At 38.2% G+C, this 18713-nt stretch overlaps 2 protein-coding genes across 3 annotated transcripts in view; both read right to left on the reverse strand.

The window, feature by feature from the left end:
* Nucleotides 1–1708, reverse strand: part of LOC309482535 (uncharacterized protein) — a gene marked incomplete at its 5' end in the record, with an annotated part of 153587 nt that extends 151879 nt beyond the window's left edge. Inside the window, one exon of the mRNA XM_082147996.1 lies at nucleotides 445–1708. Within this exon, the coding sequence (XP_082004122.1) occupies nucleotides 644–1708 (1065 nt within the window). The 3' untranslated portion in view covers nucleotides 445–643. The remainder of the gene's footprint in view (nucleotides 1–444) is intronic.
* A 1171-nt stretch (nucleotides 1709–2879) lies between these two features.
* LOC309482526 (heparan sulfate glucosamine 3-O-sulfotransferase 5-like) overlaps nucleotides 2880–18713 on the reverse strand; it is a 17475-nt gene continuing 1641 nt past the window's right edge. Inside the window, exons 1-3 of one of the 2 annotated variants that reach the window (XM_082147986.1) lie at nucleotides 18416–18713; nucleotides 7702–7832; nucleotides 2880–6517 (exon numbers count right to left, since the gene is read on the reverse strand). The exon at nucleotides 18416–18713 is cut by the window's right edge and continues 391 nt beyond it. In XM_082147986.1, coding sequence (XP_082004112.1) covers nucleotides 5572–6517; nucleotides 7702–7832; nucleotides 18416–18523 — 1185 coding nt within the window. In that variant the 5' untranslated portion in view covers nucleotides 18524–18713 and the 3' untranslated portion in view covers nucleotides 2880–5571. The remainder of the gene's footprint in view (nucleotides 6518–7701; nucleotides 7833–18415) is intronic. The other variant, XM_082147987.1, reaches the window with a different exon arrangement.

Below are 18713 nucleotides of genomic sequence, written 5' to 3' on the forward strand. Positions count from 1 at the left end.
GTGAAAACACTTGAATGTGTTATTTTCAACAAGGCATCATATTTCCTTTCACAGAACAACAAGATAACTAGGGCTGCACGATATTGAAGAAAAATGCGATATGCGATATAAATAATGCGATATTTGATATGCGATACAATAATGCTTAAAGTGTGTAAAATAAACTTAAATTATCTTTAAAATATATTTAAAATGATATAACCTGCATACGTGTTTCACATTGTTTTTGTGACAAGAAAACATCCCAATAACTTCTGAAAGTGAACAGCAGTGTTTTACTGTAGCATAAGAAGTAAGTGTTATTTTTACATCAGTGTAAACCACAGGGTTTAGGGTTTCAGGTAGGCCTGCATTAGGTTTATTTAACAACAGAAACTGAATAATCAAATGTAAAAATAAAACACGGCTTAGTTTTCACTCAATGAATTAAATACATACATTTACATTTAGTCATTTAGCAGACGCTTTTGTCCAAAGCGACTTACAAATTGGGACTAAATTAAGCGAGTCATCGTGAAGAGGCAAAAACAACGCAAGAAGTGCTCAAAATACGAAGTTCAGGCATTATTCAGAGTAGCATAAGCCCGATAAGCGAGAATTTACAGGAAAAGACTTTTTATTTTTTTATTATATATATATTTTTTTATGAGGTTAAGTGCTCACGAAAGAGAAGAGTTTTCAGCTCTTTTTTGAATGTTGTCATGGATTCTGCATTCCGGATGAGGGTGGGGAGATCATTCCACCAGCATGGAACTGTGAATGAGAATGTTCTGGAAAGTGATTTTTTGGCTCTCTGTGATGGAACCACGAGACGTCGCTCGTTGACCGATCGAAGGCTTCTGGTAGGGATGTAGACTTGTAGGAGTGAGTGAAAGTAGGAGGGAGCTGAGCCTGTGACAGATCTGTAAGCAAGCATCAATGCCTTGAACTTGATGCGAGCAGAGAGAGGTAGCCAGTGCAGTGAGATGAACAAAGGAGTGACGTGGGCCCTTTTGGGCTCGTTGAAGACAAGACGAGCTGCAGCGTTCTGAATCATTTGTAGAGGTTTAGTTGCACATGATGGAAGTCCAGCCAGAAGAGCATTGCAGTAGTCAAGCCTAGTAATGACCAGGGCCTGGACGAGAAGTTGTGTTGCATGCTCAGTTAGGAAAGGCCTGATCTTCCTGATGTTGTGCAGTGCAAACCTGCATAATCGAGCTGTCTTTGAAATGTGATCTGTGAAGGTCAGCTGGTCATCAACTGTTACTCCAAGATTTCTGACCGACCTTGATGGGGTGATTGATGATGAGTCTAGCTGGATAGTGAAGTCGTGTTGCAGAGACGGATTGGCAGGGAGGACGAGAAGCTCAGTCTTTGCCAGGTTGAGCTGCAGGTGATGTTCCTTCATCCATGTCGAGATGTCCGCCAGACAGCTTGAGATTCGTGCAGCTACTGTGGGATCATCTAGTTGAAATGAGAGGAAGAGCTGTGTGTCATCAGCATAGCAGTGGTAGGAGAAACCATGTGCCTGTATGATGTGTCCCAGTGATGTGGTGTAGATGGAGAAGAGGAGGGGACCAAGAACTGAACCTTGAGGAACCCCTGTGGTCAGATGATGTGCTCTGGATGCCTCGCCTCTCCATGCGACCCTGAAGGACCTACCTGTGAGATAGGACTCAAACCAGTGGAGGGAAGTTCCTGTGATGCCCAGTGCTGAGAGGCTGGACATAAGGATCTGATGATTCACAGTGTCGAAGGCAGCAGACAGATCCAGAAGAATGAGAACTGAGGATTTGGAAGCAGCTTTTGCGACCCGTAGGGCTTCTGTGACCAACAGTAATGCAGTCTCAGTTGAGTGTCCTTTCTTGAAGCCGGATTGGTTGGCGTCCAGCTGGTTGTTCAGAGACAAGAATGATGTTACTTGGTTGAAAACAGCTCTTTCAAGTGTTTTTGCAATGAATGGTAGGAGAGAGATAGGTCTGTAATTCTCTACAAATTATGTGTTTAGTGTTGGTTTTTTAAGCAGTGGGGTTACCCGAGCCTGCTTGAATGCAGTAGGGAAAGTGCCAGTATGGAGGGATGAGTTGATGATGTGTGTGAGTGCTGGTAGAAGTGTGGGAGAGATGGCTTGTAAAAGGTGTGAGGGGATAGGGTCTAGAGGGCAGGTGGTAGGATGACTGGACATAATAAGTTTAGATACTTCTTCCTTGGTTAGCGGAGAGAAGGAGGAGAGAAGGTTATTGGCTGTGGGAGAGGTTGGTCTGGGTTCCTGTGTGTGTGGAGCTGAGAACTGACTGCTGATAGTTGTTGTTTTGTTGGTGAAGAAGTTAGCAAAATCGTCAGCAGTTAAAGAGGAGGTTGGTGGTGGTGGAGGTGGACAGAGGAGAGAGTTGAATGTCTTGAAGAGTGATCATGAGTTAGAGGCGCTTTTGATCTTGTTGTGGAAGTAGGAAGATTTTGCAGCATGAACATCAACAGAAAATGAAGAGAGGAGAGATTGATACATACTCAGGTCAGATGTGTCTTTTGATTTGCGCCATTTCCTCTCTGCTGCCCTGAGTTCGGTCCGATGTTCACGAAGAACCTCATATAACCAGGGGTTAGAGGGAGTAGCGCGTGCAGGCCTGGAGGAGAGAGGGCAGATTTTGTCTAGAGAAGAGGTTAGAGTGGAGAATAAGGTATCCAGTATATAGGTATATAGTATACTGATTCTTATTAAAGCTACAAAAGTTATTCCGCCAAGAGCAGTGAGTGATTTTATCTTTGTCTTTTGTTCATGACCCCAGTTATTGCAAGCCATTGCAATATGCATATCGCGATATATTCATTTGCGATATTTCGATAGTTTCAATATATTGTGCAGCCCTAACGATAACCAATCAGGATTTAAAAGTGGCCTCTTAAATGAGACTGCCTTGCAGCCTGTTACTGAAGCTCTATGGATTGCAAGAGCTGATTCCAAGTCATCAGTGTTCATTCTGCTATATCTGCAGCTTTTGACACTGTTAATCATCAGATCCTTCTGTCCACCCTCTCATGACTGCGCATCACTGGAACTCCACTTGGGGAGGGGAGGTATCTCAGGGATCAGTCCTTGGACCCCTCCTTTTCTGGGACCCATTATACAGGCACATGATTTCTCCTATTATTGCTCTGCTGATGACAGTTTTCATTTCAACTAGACGATCCCACAGTAGCTGCACAGATTTAAGACTGCCTGGCAGACATCTCGGCATGGATGAAAGAACATCACCTGCAGCTCAACCTAGCAATGACAGAGCTTCTCGTCTTTCCAGCGACTTCATCAGTACAGCACAATTTCAACAACCAGCTAGGTTCAGCAACAATAATCCCATAGAGTTTGGCAAGGGATCTTGGAATAATTTTTCATGACCAGCTGACCTTCAAAGACCATGTTGCTACTACAGCACGATCATGCAGGTTTGCACTGTACAACCTCGACCAGGCCCTTGATGTTTCTGTGCTGGACTATTGCAATGCTCTTCTGGCTGGACTTACAACATGTGCAATCAAACCTCTTCAAATGATTCAGACTGCAGCGGCTCGACTGGTCTTCAACGAAACTAAAAGAGCCAATATCACACCGCTGTTGATCTGCACTGGTTTCCGGTTGCAGCGCACATCAAGTTCAAGATAAGATATTTGTAAAATAACTGTGCTGATGGGAGGGAAAATGTTTGTTTTTATTACTCATAACAAACCCACACATTGCAGAAATCCTAATTATGGGCCAGGCAATGATGATGTGAATAGGTACCTATTGTACCTTCTAGTATTCTTCCGCTCTTGAGTCTATGGCAGCCCATAGAACCGTATGGTAGATAGAGGTGTTAGGTCTTGTGAGTAGTAAGTACGACACCGTATATCTTCAAAGACCTCATATTTATTCCGAACAGTAACTTCACTTGTTTAACACTAAGCACACTTCTTCTTCTCCCCTCTTCGACCCACTTCTTCTTCTTCTTCTTCTTACAACACAGCGTCTCTAGAGGTAGCATTAGGAATTACACTACATGAAACAAGAGGAAAGTCTCAACATTAAACACAGCAATTTTGTAATCTCTAACTAAATCCCTCTAGCACCACCAAGTGTCCAAATTTGCCCTTACGTTTATGCAAATAACTTAAAGGGCCCTATCATGTGCAATGCAGCGCCAAGTGTCTTTTGCTAGTTTCAGCCCGACGCAGTTATCCTTTTAACGTCCTGCGCCACATTGTTTAAATAGAAAATGCATTTGCGCCCATCTGTGCGCCCATGGGCTGCTGGTCTGAAAACGAGGTGTGTTCTGGCGCATTGTTGGCGCATTGCTATTTTGAGGCAACTGAAATAGACTGTGCCATTGGCCCACTTGAGCGAGTTAGCATTATGCGCCTATGGCGGGTGCACAATGCGCGTACACTCTGCTTATTACACACACAGCACTGTAAAAAAAAATTACATCCCCAAGTCAAAAATTTCTAGTGACTGGTCACATCTACATTTTTCAATTAGTCTGATGTATTATTTCTCATTGAGCCAATGTTAACAGACTATTGCAACAAGAATTACACTTGGGCCAATTTAAAAATTTAGATGTGACCAGTCACTAGAAAATTTTGACTTGGAGAGGTTAGAAATTTTTTACAGTGAGGGATGCCCAGCAGCACACAAACTAATAAAAGAATTACACTTTAAAATATTATTATTGTGTACATAAAGATATGGTGGAATCCGGCTTGTCCCGTCGATGGACTGCTTGCATGCTTTAACCTTACGCATGAGCAGATCCGTTTACGTTCAGTCTTTCCGCTTCCAATTCCACCATGTAAATAGCGAATCCGACATGGCGCGAACCAACTGGCTTTTAAAGGGAATGGGAGTTGAGAGTCTGATTGGTTTATTGCACGCTACGCCAAAAACACACCCATTAGTCATTAAGAGAATAGGCAGGGACAACCCTTTTAGACCATTCGCCGAGCGCGCCGACCATTTTTGTTGCCGTTAAACTAGCAAAAGTGGATTCGGATGTGCACTTGTGTCGTGCGCTTTAGACCATGCACTTAGATCGTTAAAATAGGGCCCAAAGAGTTAGGATTAAAGTCAGGATTATATTCAGTAAAATTAAGTCTGATCTGACAAAAAAAGACAACAGAGCTTTGCGATTAATAACTAAAATGCTGAAAAAAGCTCTTGAGCTCAAAGTTCCTCATAGAGAAATAGAGAATCTGTGACACTTGTCAACTTTTCAGTCATCCACAACATCACTGTACCACTGGATTCTACAACTAAAGGAATAGTTAAAAAAAATGCTATCCTAGGATAGTTATAAAAACACCCTCTTGTCACTCCAATCCTTTATGAATTTCTTTCTTTTGTGGAACCTAAAATCAGATTAATGAGAAATGTATCAGTGTTTTTTCTCCATACAATGGAAGTCAGTGGTAACCCAAACTGTTTTTTACAAGAATTTTTTACTGCAATGCTCTGACACATTTTGTCACATTTCCATGCAAGAAAAGCATAATAATAATAATAATAATAATAAAAACATATTTTAGAAAAAATTATGCTAAGTCTCTTAAAGTCAGATGTTATTGGAATCCTCTGGGCCAGTTGAATGTCCTGCCAGTGATCTGATAGAACTTCTGGTTAAATGGGTGGAAAAAGCGTTGCAGTTTTTCCTTGACGGAAGGGTCTACACCCGGATGGATCCGTCCCTTACTGCCCGCTAGGCACTTGTTAAATATGAAGTTATATCGCAGACAGAAGAACCCACGTGTGGCATTAAAGTACAGATTGTACTGGCTGATCCACGAGGGAAGGTTTAAGAAATGCTCAACAAGCTTAAGTTCTGGCAGTGGGTCTATGATGAGGCGGTCTCCATCAATTACATGAAATTGCTCTACAGGGAAGAACTTTAACCAGTGTTCTAGGTACTTGGTGTAGATGCTTGTCCGTACAGCCTTGTACTTTGTGTTCACCTCAGAAGTGTTGGTATCAATCACAAGTTCCTCAAACTTGTCATACATTTTGTTCTTGCGCTCTTTCCCTTCCAGGACCTGTATGTAGTCAGAAACAGCGCGGGTGGTGGGCTCACGCACAATCACCAAAAGTTTAATGGAGGAATTCATCTTAAAGATCCTCTCAGGCACCTCCTCAGTGATGAAATATGCAGGACTCTTCTCAATAGTTATTTGGTGAGGAAAAGAGAAGGGCATCTTTTCGCGGTACCAGTCAATGCCGCGAGCGTAGTTCTGGTCATTGTCGAAAAAGTGGACCTCCTGGGAGGCCTTGACAACATCAGGGTGAAGACTGAGCATCTCCAGCAACGCACGTGTTCCACCTTTCCTCACGCCAATGATGATGGCTCTGGGAAGCTGCTTAATGAAGAGGTGCATGTGTAGTTTCTGCCTTGTGCTGTTGGTCCTGTGCAGCTTGAGACGATGAGTGTGTTTGTGCTGGAACGTATGTAAAGGAGTCTCCCATGACTCACCAGCAGGAGGCATTCTGACCTTAATGGGGCAGATCAACTGCAGCCTGCAATGAGAGAATGAAACATTTGTATGTCCCAATAGGTAATTTCAATTAAACAGATACTTTTACATAAATGTCACATTAATTCTGGTTCTGTAACTTCTTCTAATGTTTCCTGATTTACAAATGGCTCTCATTATACAGGGCCTGTACCAATATGCGGTATTTGCACTCAACCACTTGTTTATTTACATGATGTATTTCCTGTATTTGGCTCAAGTCAAGTCACCTTTATTTATATAGTGCTTTTTTACAATACTGATTGTTTCAAAGCAGCTTTACAGAGATAACCGGAAAATAATGCAACAAAGTTTGTTTCTGCTGTACAGCAGATCTAGAAGAAAATAGCATCATAGTCCAGCATAATGTTTTTGGTAAAAAAGTGATTAATTTAGCTGCTCTGGAGAAAACAGTGATGTCATCGTCCAGCTTAGTTCAGTTATCATATAAATGTGTCAATGCAGGCAGATCAATATTATTGTTGAAAATTAAGTGTCCCCAACTAAGCAAGCCAAAGGTGACAGTGGCAAGTGTTCAAGTTGGCGTGAAGAACACAAGTTTGCATAGAAATTTTGATTATCATTTTAGTGTTGTGCCGTTGCGCCGATATACGTAATACAATACATCACAATAATGAAGATGTACAGTATTGTTATTGTGGGCACTACAAGATAATTCCTTATTACGAATTATTTAGATTTTTAGAAAGTATTTTAAATATGCTTTTTCCCCCCATCAACCAGTAAAAATGTACAACACTACGTGTCAAAGAGGAATGTGAATTCTGATGCAAACAAGCCCAAGACAGATGATAAGCATGAATGAGGCAAGGAGATGGGCTGAATAAAAATGCACATTCACTCTCTGACAGTAGATGGCGCTTAATGAACAACAGAAATGCAGCCAATACCCCGGTAAGCCCGTAAGCAGCTTCCCTGCTTTCTGTTTCTGAACTATAAAATGTTTCAAACAAACATTCAAATTTTTGTATCCGCTATGGTGTTCATCACAGCACCAAATACTTAAATACTTAAAGACATTAAATAAATTTGGCATGTTGTTAATGGATGAATCACAAATGTGAAAAGTGTTTAATTTCTAAAAGTACACAGGAGGGAAGGGGTCTATTACTGAATAAACATGCATTTATGGGATTTGAGTTTCTCTGTGAATGAATGCTACATTACCTATCTAAAGTGCCCACTCCGGCCACCAGTAAGAGTAGGCTTCCGAGCGCCAGGCTAGCCAGTAAAAGCCTCTGCCTCAGCCACTGCTGCTGTGAAAGACCATCACCCTCCATCAAACAGCCTTCCTCAGCCTGCATAGACACACACACATACATGCATGAACATTATTCATGTAGACATTTCCTGTCACTTAAGCATTGACTAAGAACCCACTTACATCAAACTAAAGTCTGCATCTTTATTAGCTTACCAACACTCACATTACTTAACAACATTTCATTGGAAGAGAGTTTAATGTTTTTAACACACAATAAATCATGTCTAACAAGTCATAAAATGCAGTGCCATTACAGAGGATGCCCACCAACACACACACACACACGCAAACACACACACACACACACACGCAAACAAAAACAAAATTCTCTTGCTCTCCTCATAAATAATGGGTATTCTATGTCTGATGGAGCACTTAGCTGATGTTCACAAGAGATGAGTCACACTACTAAACACAAAGACCTGCCATGGCTTCACTTATTTATTTATTTATTTATTTATTTGACAGGGACAGTGTACATTAATAAGCATTGCTGCAAATGCACCAGAATTAGCCAAAAGGCTATTTTTCATCCGTTGTCCCTGGACAGATCTTAAAATTGTCTACCTAAAAAAAACAATAAAAAGATTACAGCGAACAATACAAATATAAAAAGCAGTAAAATAGATATAACTCCTCACATCCTGTTGATAAATACAAGTTTACTAAAATACAGACATTATAAAAAAGAAAAAAAAGAATTAATATTATACACATTGACACCGCAGAGACACAAGTGGCAGCAGGTTGGGTTGAGTGAAGATGCATATTCTTATTAGTGCTGACATGTCTGATGTGTTATGAGCCATTTTTTAAACAGAGTGTATGTGGTGAGTTCTCTGATGTTCTGAGGGACAGAGTTCCACTCCTGTGCTGCTGTGACTGAAAAGGCACTCTGACTAAAAGCACTTTTCCGTAGAGGAACAACACAGTCTCCTCGGGCCGACCCTCGTGTTGCTCTCTGTGTGGTGTTTCTGATGTTTACAAACTGACTGAGTGGAGGAGATGACAGACCATGGATGATTTTGTAAAACAGACAGAGGTTTGAATACTTAATGACATTTTCCCAACTTAAAAGCTTATGCTTTTGTAAAATGGCACAATGATGATACCTAAATGTTTTTTTATCCACAATTTTGATTGTCTGTTCATAAAGTGACTCTAAAGATTTTAGTGTTGTTTTATTTGCCTGTGACCAGGTTGTAAGACAGTAAGTGATATGAGACAGAACCATACTGTACATGAACATTTTAGCTGCCTGAAGTGACAAGTTTGACTCTATTGCAGACCTTTTTTTTTATCTGTGATTTAAAAGTTAGTTTAGAGTCTATTATGATGCCTAAGTATTTGAATTCTGACACAACTTTTATTTTTTCCCCTGTCACATAAATATCTGCCTGATTATTTGCAATGTTTGATTTAGAAAAGAACATTGAAACTGTTTTATTTACATTAAGTTTTAAGCAGGATTGATTTAGCCATTCAGAGACATGGGCCATAGACTGTGTGAGTTTTTCAGCAACTTGTTTTGTGTTTTTACCATGGGTATAAATGACTGTGTTGTCTGCGTACATCTGAATATGGACGTCTGGACAAACAGAAGGGAGGTCGTTTATATAAAGTGAAAATAGCAGTGGCCCCAAAATAGAACCCTGAGGAACCCCCGTGGACATGACGAGGGGCGGTGAGTGGTAATCACTGATCCTGACTGACTGTGAGCGATTCGATAGATATGATTCTATCCATTTTATTGCATCTGAGGAGAAATTAAATTTACTTAGTTTGATTAATAATATTTTATGGTTTACAGTGTCAAAAGCTTTTTTTAAATCGAGAAACACAGCTCCAACCACGCCACCTTTATCCAGTAAATGTTTGATATTTTCTATGAAAAAACAATTAGCAGTTTCAGTGGAGTGTTGAGTTCTGAAACCAAATTGCATTGAATGAAGAGAAAATGTAGTGGTATTCAAATGTGTTGTTATTTGTTGGGAAATTAGTTTCTTTGCAACTTTTGACACTGTAGGTATGATGCTGATTGGTCTGTAATTGTCCACTGACAATGGATCTCCATTTTTGAGAATTGGAACAACAGCAGCTGACTTCCACACACTTGGAAATACTGCCTCAATAAAGGAGAGATTGACAATTTGGGTTACTGGTGTTAGTAATGTGGAACTGAGTTCTTTCAGCATGCACATATCTATGCCAAATATGTCTCTAGTTCTGGAAGCTTTTAGTGTTTTTATTGTCTGTAAGACTTCAGATTCTGTGACTGTGCCTAGGTTGAAAATTGGCTCTGAGTTATTTATCGGACAAATATTTAGATTGTTAGATGGTAAGCTTTGGGCAATAAAAGATACAGATTCAATAAAAAAAAATTATTGAAGGCATCTGCAACTTTGTTTGTATTATTTGTAATTTGTCCATTTATCTTAATTTCTAAAAATTGTTTACTTTTTGTGTCCTGGCCTACAAGTTTTTTAAGTTGGTTCCAAATTGTTTTAGAATCCCCTTTTGCATTTTCTATTATAGTCACAAAAAAAAAATCTGCTTTGGCCTTGCGTATAGCTTTAACAATCTTATTCCTCAATGTTGTAAATAGATTTTTAGCACTAGCTGACTTAGTTTTAATTGCATTTTTTAACGCACGATCCCTCTCTTTCATTAGTTTGAGTATGTCCGAGTTCATTCAGGGAAGTATGTTTTTATTGTGTTTGTGTTTAACTTTACAGCTAAAATCTTTAATTGTTCTCTCAGTTGTCGCCACAAAAGATTCAGAGTCAATTTCACAATTTGTTCCCAACAATATGTGATCCCAGTCAATCCGCTGGACAGCACTATTAAATCCTTCCTGGCGGTTTTTGGGGATTCCAACAAACTCACGCTCTCTGACAGAATAATCAAATCTCTTTTTTGAAAGCTTTCTGGCCACAAGGATCAAATTGTGATCAGAAAGACCAGCTAACATATTGTATGATTTAAATATTCTCTCAGGTCGGTTGGTAAATGCCAAATCAATCTGGGTGCTGCTTGATGTGGTGATTCTTGTGGGCCCTTTGATCATTTGGACTAGATCAAATTTGTCAGTTATTTTTTAAAGTTTTTTTCTACATGATGTGTCCTCCCAGTTTATGTTGATATCACCCAAAATAATGGTCTCTTTGTTTAAGTTAGATTCTTTCAGTAATTTTTCAAACTTTTCATAAAAAATAGCATCTGAAGAGGGGGGGCGATATACCACAATGATTGTGAAAGACATTTGTGGTGATAGTATAATATTTAAGCCCAAGCATTCCAGTTCATGATCATTCAGCCATTGAATTTCCTGACACTGAATATTGTTTTTTATGTATATCATAACACCACCACCCTTTGCCCCTTCTCTGTCTCTCCTGAACATATTATAGCCAGGGATGTTAAGTGCTGCAGAGGGGGAATTGTTATAGAGCCAGGTCTCAGATAGACAAAGATAATCCAAATTTGAGTTAAGTAACAGGTGATTAACTTGATCTGTTTTTGACATGATGCTTCTTATATTTAAATGCCCACCCAGCAGACATTTGGGTTTTGCTTTAGGGTCCCAAACTATTTTTGAGTTATTGACAGTTTGAAAGAACGCCCAGGTTCTCATCTCATGACAATAGTCCTTGGTTTCATATTTTCATATTATTTAAGGAGGAACGACATGCAGCATAGCGTGTTCACTGACACTATTGCTCCTACAACCCCATCATGGGTGTTTTCTACTGTCCATTGATCTATAATAAAGAACTGGATGGCTAATTGCATTACAACAGTGAATCCATCATGTCGTCATATTGGGATTCTCTTTACTGACTTAATAGGAAATCGTATGATTGGATCAAAGCATTATCCAACCAGTCAGTGGTTTTATATCTACGAGGTTTTATATATTTTTATATTATAAGTCTCCCACTTACAATGCAAACTTTTTTAGAAGTTTCTTTAGTAGTTCGTTTTATCTAAGGCTGTATCACTTTTCTGCTTTTCTTCAATAGAAGAAAGAAAATCATATGGGCTTGGAATGACATGAGGATGAGTAAACGATGATGATGCATTTTCATTTTTGGGTGAAAAAAAAAAACAGACATAGGCAGAAATCTCTGGTGGGGGGAGGTGTGTTATTGGGGTCACGGGCAGGTCAGGACCTACCCCATCTTAGGGTTGTCTCCCTCTAAAAATATAATTGAAGACCATGCTGTATATTGTAAATAATATAATGATATAATTGTGTATGTAGTAAAACAATGCAAACGCAAACGGGGCAACAAAAAAAACCCCAGGGGAACCCCGCCAACAAAACTCTGATTTTACCACCGTGTATCTTCAAAACATAACGCTCATTACCATATTTGAGGTGTGATGGGCCAACGGCATCGGTTTTACAGTATCATTTCCAGCGAGAGTCTTCATCTTTTTCAAGTGAATGCATAATGGATTCGCAGAGCTGAAAACTGTATCTTCTCGCCCTGTCGACAACATGAACCAAACTCTTCCAGTCTCAGATATAACTACAGTGTTTGAGGGTCAAAGTAGACTTTGTTTGCAAACAGTCAGTGAAGACCATAGGCTGGCATTGAGCAAATTAATTACAAACCTACATAGGTTCAAGCAGAAAGTAAGACTGGAATTACTGATGACTTGTTTCGGCAGTTCAGTATTGGTACTTTCTTTTAGAAGACAATAAATACATTTATCATGCATTTTGATCTTTAAAACTTTGCAGACCTTTTACATTCATAAGCAACTATATTACACACTGCATGAAAGGTAATATTCAAAAACGCATAATAGGTCCACTTTAAAGTCCAACTGAAATCAAAATGGACCGTATTTACTTTGTTAGCGCATATTACTAGTCTTGTGGTGAACAATTAATCCGTGCAAGTAAAAACGCACAAAAAAAATGTTGGGCTTCGTAATCTTTAATCAAAATCTGAAAATGCCCCTCCCCTCTGCATTGGAGGACCTTCCCTGATGACGTAGGTTTGAGGACTTAGGTTGGGAAACGCTTAACCACTCCCCTCAAATCGTTAGTCTGTGATGAGCGAGAGATGGAGAGGAGGAGCGCTAGAGTAAAACCCTGCCCTCTGTTCAATATTCCTTTTCACTGGGAAATACGTCACAGCACTGGAGAAAAGTCGTTTGCAACTTCCGGTTCACGCGGACTTTAAATATCTATGTTTTTCATAATATCAGATTGATTTTCATCATTTATTGAATCTAACGACCGAAACAGCACTATGATGAGGACACTTTACTGTTTACCGGTGGAATAGGAGAAAGTTAGAACATATTCCACACTTCACTTCCTTTAAAAACAACAACCAGATCCCCTCATATAGATCGCAGCCCAGTTACACATCATTATTCACTGTATAATCTGATCTCCAACTCAGTATCGATCTGTAGAATTTTCTTGATCTAATTTCACTGAGCATAATAGATGAAGAGTCCAGTCAACGAGAGTAATGCAGACAGATTGAACTACATGCATAAAAAAACTGCTGTACATTTACAATGAAATTTCACCAGAACCTTACTGTCGATCTCAAATACTGAACATGATTGCACATTGTAATGGATTGTGGGGGGCAGAGCAGTGGAACCTACAGTGTAAAAAAAATATGCAGTAAAATTTAACAATGATTTCACTTTTTTTTATAAAACTGCAAAATTTCCTTAAAAATACAGACATTCAGACCACAGAAAAAAAAAGATTTTTTTATTTATTTATGCTGCTGCTATCACTGTTATTTAGCTGTCATATGAATCAGAATTCATATTTTTACAATTACATACAATTACAATTGTTGATTGTCACCATGTTTGAGATTTGTGTGTTGAGGTATATATATGTGCATCTCATTGCAACTTTTTATGTAATTTGCCTAGGTAAAATGGATAAAATGTTAGTCTCAAGTTTTAGCTTTGAAAATCAAACATGGTTTTAAAAAACAAGGACTGTTGCTACTTGCATTACTAAAGGCTAAACATTATAGTTGCCTTGATGAGATTTTTTTAAGTTCAAAAGACTAGCTGTTATTCATTAGATGGACAAAAGTATTTAAGTTGACTTTAATCATGGAGCAATTTAGTTGAGTTAAGTTTCTTAAAAAGAAATCAACTTTCCAAAAATTAAGCTGTTGAACAAACTTAATTCAATTAAAGGAAATCTTTTCAACGAAACTGAATTACATTTTTCCAACAAAACCTAATTTGTTTAAAATTATTTGTTGTAATCTTTTATGAATTTAAATTAATTTAGTCAAGACTACTAAAAAAAAAAATGTCATTCCTACTAGATTAAGTTAAGTTTTTTATATGCTCATGACTCTACTGGTTTCAGACAAGGATGTTCTCAAAATACAAGTGATATTAGGTGAGGAGCTTTGTAAGAGACTGGCTCTCTGATAATAAACTTTTATTGCAATTAGGTAAAACTGAATTTATATGATTTGAGATGAAAAGTAAACTGAACAAAGTCAAGTCAAGTATATTTGTATAGCGCTTTTCACAATACAGATTGTATCAAAGCAGCTTCACAGTATTCAATTAAAATAATACAACAAAGTTTGTTTCAAGAGGAATTTATTGATTGATAAAATTAAATTAAATATCCCCAACTGAGCAAGCCAAAGGCAACAGTGGCAAGGAACCGAAAAATCCATCAAGTGACCTAATGGTGTCCTAAAACTCCATCAGGTGACCTAATGGAGAAAAAAAAAACCTTGGGAGAACCCAGGCTCAGTCGGGGGCCAGTTCTCCTCTGGCATTTATGAGCTAGAGGCCGGATTGTAGTTTGAACTGTAAGATTATATGAATGCCTGGCTGAAGAGATGCGACTTTAATCTAGTTTTAAACTGGGAGAGCGAGTCTGAGCAACGAACAGTATAAGGAAGACTATTCCAGAGTTTTGGAGCCAAATGTGAAAACGCTCTCCCTCCTTTGGTGGTTCTGGATATCCTAGGTATGACCAAAAGCCTTGAATTTAGTGATCTTAAAGAGCGCGATGGATTATAGGGCGATAGAAGATCCGTTAAATAGACTGGAGCTAAGCCGTTTAGGGCTTTATAAGTCAGTAGCAATACCTTGTAATTAATACGGAACTTTATAGGTAACCAATGCAGTGACGATAAAATTGGTGTTATATGATCATATTTTCTTGATCTCGTAAGAACTCTAGCGGCGGCATTTTGGACTAACTGTAGCTTGTTTATTGAGGATGCAGGACAACCAGCTAATAAAACATTACAGTAATCCAGTCTCGAGGTCATGAATGCCTGAACTAACTTTTCTGCATCAGAAACTGATAGCATAATACGTAGCTTAGCAATGTTTCTAAGGTGGAAAAAGGCTGTTTTTGTAACATATGAAATATGATTTTCAAAAGACAGGTTGCAATCGAGTATAACACCCAGGTCTTTTACTGTAGAGGATAAAGTAACAGGACATCCTATGATGTTAAAGTTGTATTGTGCGAGGTTTTGTGGGCGGTTTTTTGAACCGATAAGTATTACCTCTGTCTTGTCTGGATTTAATAAAAGAAAATTACGCGTCATCCAATCTTTTATATCTTTAACACACTCTGTCAATTTGGAAAATTTAGCGTTTTCATCCAGCCGTGATGAAATATATATTTGAGTGTCATCAGCATAACAATGGAAACTAATTCCATGTTTCCTTATAATATTTCCAAGTGGCATCATATATATTGAGAATAACAGAGGGCCTAACACAGATCCCTGCGGCACTCCATAGTTTACTGGAGTTATGATCGATTTTTCTCCATTTAAATAGACAAAATGGTAGCGGTCAGATAGGTATGATTTGAACCAGCTTAATGCTTGTCCTTGAACACCAGTATAATTTTGTAGTCGATCTACGAGTAATGTGTGATCTATAGTATCGAACGCAGCACTAAGATCAAGTAAAACTAGTATTGAGATACAGCCTTGGTCAGAAGCTAAAAGTAAATCATTTGTGATTTTAACAAGCGCAGTTTCAGTGCTATGATGCGGTCTGAATCCAGACTGAAACTTTTCATAGATATCATTTTGTTGCAAGAAAGAGCCCAGTTGAGCGGACACCACTTTTTCTAATATTTTAGACATAAATGGAAGATTTGAAATGGGTCTATAATTTGCTAGATTATTATGATCTAATTGTGGTTTCTTAATGAGAGGTTTTATAACTGCCAGTTTAAATGTTCTTGGAACATGACCTAAAGATAAAGACGAGTTAATAATATTGAGGAGAGGCTCTTCCACTACAGGTAACACTTCTTTCAGTAGTTTAGTTGGTATAGGATCTAATAAACATGTTGTTGTTTTAGATGTAGTGATAAGTTTATTTTACTCTTTTTGTTCTATAGTTGTAAAGCACTGTAATTGTTCTTGCGGGGTGATAATTGAAGCTGAATTATAAGGCGCAATTGAAGATTGAACGTTTACAATTGTGGTTCTGATGCTTTCTATTTTCTCAGTGAAGAAGTTCATGAAATCATTACTACTGAACTGTAACGGGATATTTTGGTCGGGTGATGTCTGTTTATTTGTTAGTCTAGCCACGGTGTTAAATAAAAACCTTGAATTGTTTTGGTTGTTTTCTATTAGTTTGCGGAGGTGCTCAGCCCTGGCCGCTTTTAGGGCCTTTTTATAACGTGACATACTGTCTTTCCACGCGATTCTAAAGACCTCTAAATTAGTTTGTTTCCATTTACGCTCTAAAATACAGGTTTCTCTCTTTAAAACATGCGTAGTATTGTTATACCATGGTGCTTTAATTTTCTCTCTGACCTTTTTTAATTTAATAGGTGCAACCACATCCAATGTTCAAGAGAGAATGGTGCTCATAGTGCTAGTTAGTTCTTCTAGTTCATCTGTTTGTTTGGGTTCAGGCAGCAGCTGAGACAGATTAGATAAGCAATTTGAGAAATTATCTATGGTGGATGGGAGGATTGTTCTGCCTGGTTGATAACGCGACGCCGCATGACATAAACTTTTATTGCATTTAGGTAAAACTGAATTTATATGATTTGAGATGAAAAGTAAACTGAACAAAGCTCCCAACTTATCTATAAAGGTAGGGGATTGTGTTTTGGACAATGATTTAAGTGGTACAAGTATGGCTAGGAAAATTTTAGGGAAGGTTAATGCTAGGACAACATTTCTTGCCAGATGTGTTCGTTTTTTGGATAAGCAAAATTTTAAAATATTTGCATCATGTTCAGTGCTATTTGGAGTACGCATGCATTGTTTACCAAAAAAACATAATTTGTTAAAAGGAAAGCTGGGAACATATGATCAGGTGAAATAATTTTCAGCATCATAAAATACAATAAGTCACTAATCTTACCCCTGAGGGTAAGGTAAGGTAAGACCCCTGTTTGTACTCTTTGTAAATCAGTGTGAGATTATTTATATTATTATATATTAAATATTATTATATATTATATATACAGTATATCGGCTTTATATCGGCAACCCTGCTCTCTAAGATATTGGCATCAGGCATCAAAAAATCTATATTGGTCGACCACTAAAGTAGATTTTACATACAATTTCAAAGAGTGCACAGTGCAGTTAGATCGGCTGACAAGAGAAGTCTTCCTGTGAAATTAATGCAATTATCAACCTGCAATATAATGTAATTTCATCCTAAAACTTTTAACGGTGTGCCTATTTTAATTATGATCAGCCTATTGTGTTCATACTGCGCACTACAGGTGAAACTGCTGCCAGTTATGAAATGAATTAGCCTACAGTATATTCCAGGTTAATAATTGCATTTCTTTCACAGCCATTTCACAGTAGGACTTTTCTTGCTCTGAAATTGTTGTGTTTTGTATGTCAAGTATTGATGTCTGTGCATCATTAGGTGATGTTTGCAAAATGATTTCACATATTTCAAAGATGAATCTCCGCAATTGCTTCACTATTGTGTTTGACTATATTTAATATTCTAACTTGTCATCATTTTAACATTTTCATTTGTCACACTTCTGACTTGGCTAGATCAGAAAATTGAATTACCGTATACAGAGGGTCCAAGATCCCATGCAAATGAAACATAATCTCCATTATGGTGACTTCAAAACAATTACAGTGGTAAAAAATACATTTCTTACAGTGGCATGGTTAAAGACAACTTTATAATGTGAAATCGCAGTAAAACAAGAGCAGTAAATTACTGTGATGTCCGCATCATTCTGCTGTTGATTTACAGTCATTTGTAAGAAAATCCCAGCATGCATCGATTTCGCAGTAAATTTCTGACTACAGTAATTCATTGTAAAATAATACTCTTTAATCCTGTAAATTCCTGGCAATTTTTACAGTGTACATATGACAATCTCATTTTGATTGATTATCATTTTGGCAGCATTTAAATAAAGCATAATCATAATTTTGTGTCTGAAATTATTTAAGTACAAAATGAACTTGTAGTCCGATCCTTTAATCAACAAATGTAATGGTATTCATATGACTACATTAATTCATTTGGAATAGTGCCATTTTCTGTCTCTGTCCCCTCTGACAATGATTGTTCAAAAGTCATGTGCTTGATTTACCAGAAAACATGCAACAATACCTGTTCGTATCGTCCTTGAGACACGGCTATCCAGTGCAAACACGATGATGGCTCGGTGTGTTCCAGTATCAGCATCACTATCCCGCGTGTTTCGGACAGGTTCGACATGTAAACGCATTTTGAAAGCAAGTATTTTGTGTTACTCTTTGTCAAACGCCAGATGGCCTCTAATCTCTTCCCCGAGACCGCGTGAAGGAAACACCAGCGCTTTCTTGACCCAAGAAGAAGTAATTAAAAAACGTAAGAGTCTCACGTGTTCTCGTTAGAAGACACTTTTATTTTGAGTGTGTCTGAAGAG

The sequence above is a fragment of the Leuciscus leuciscus genome (genome assembly GCF_965113295.1).
Source record: "Leuciscus leuciscus genome assembly, chromosome: 19".
Lineage (NCBI taxonomy): Eukaryota > Metazoa > Chordata > Actinopteri > Cypriniformes > Leuciscidae > Leuciscus > Leuciscus leuciscus.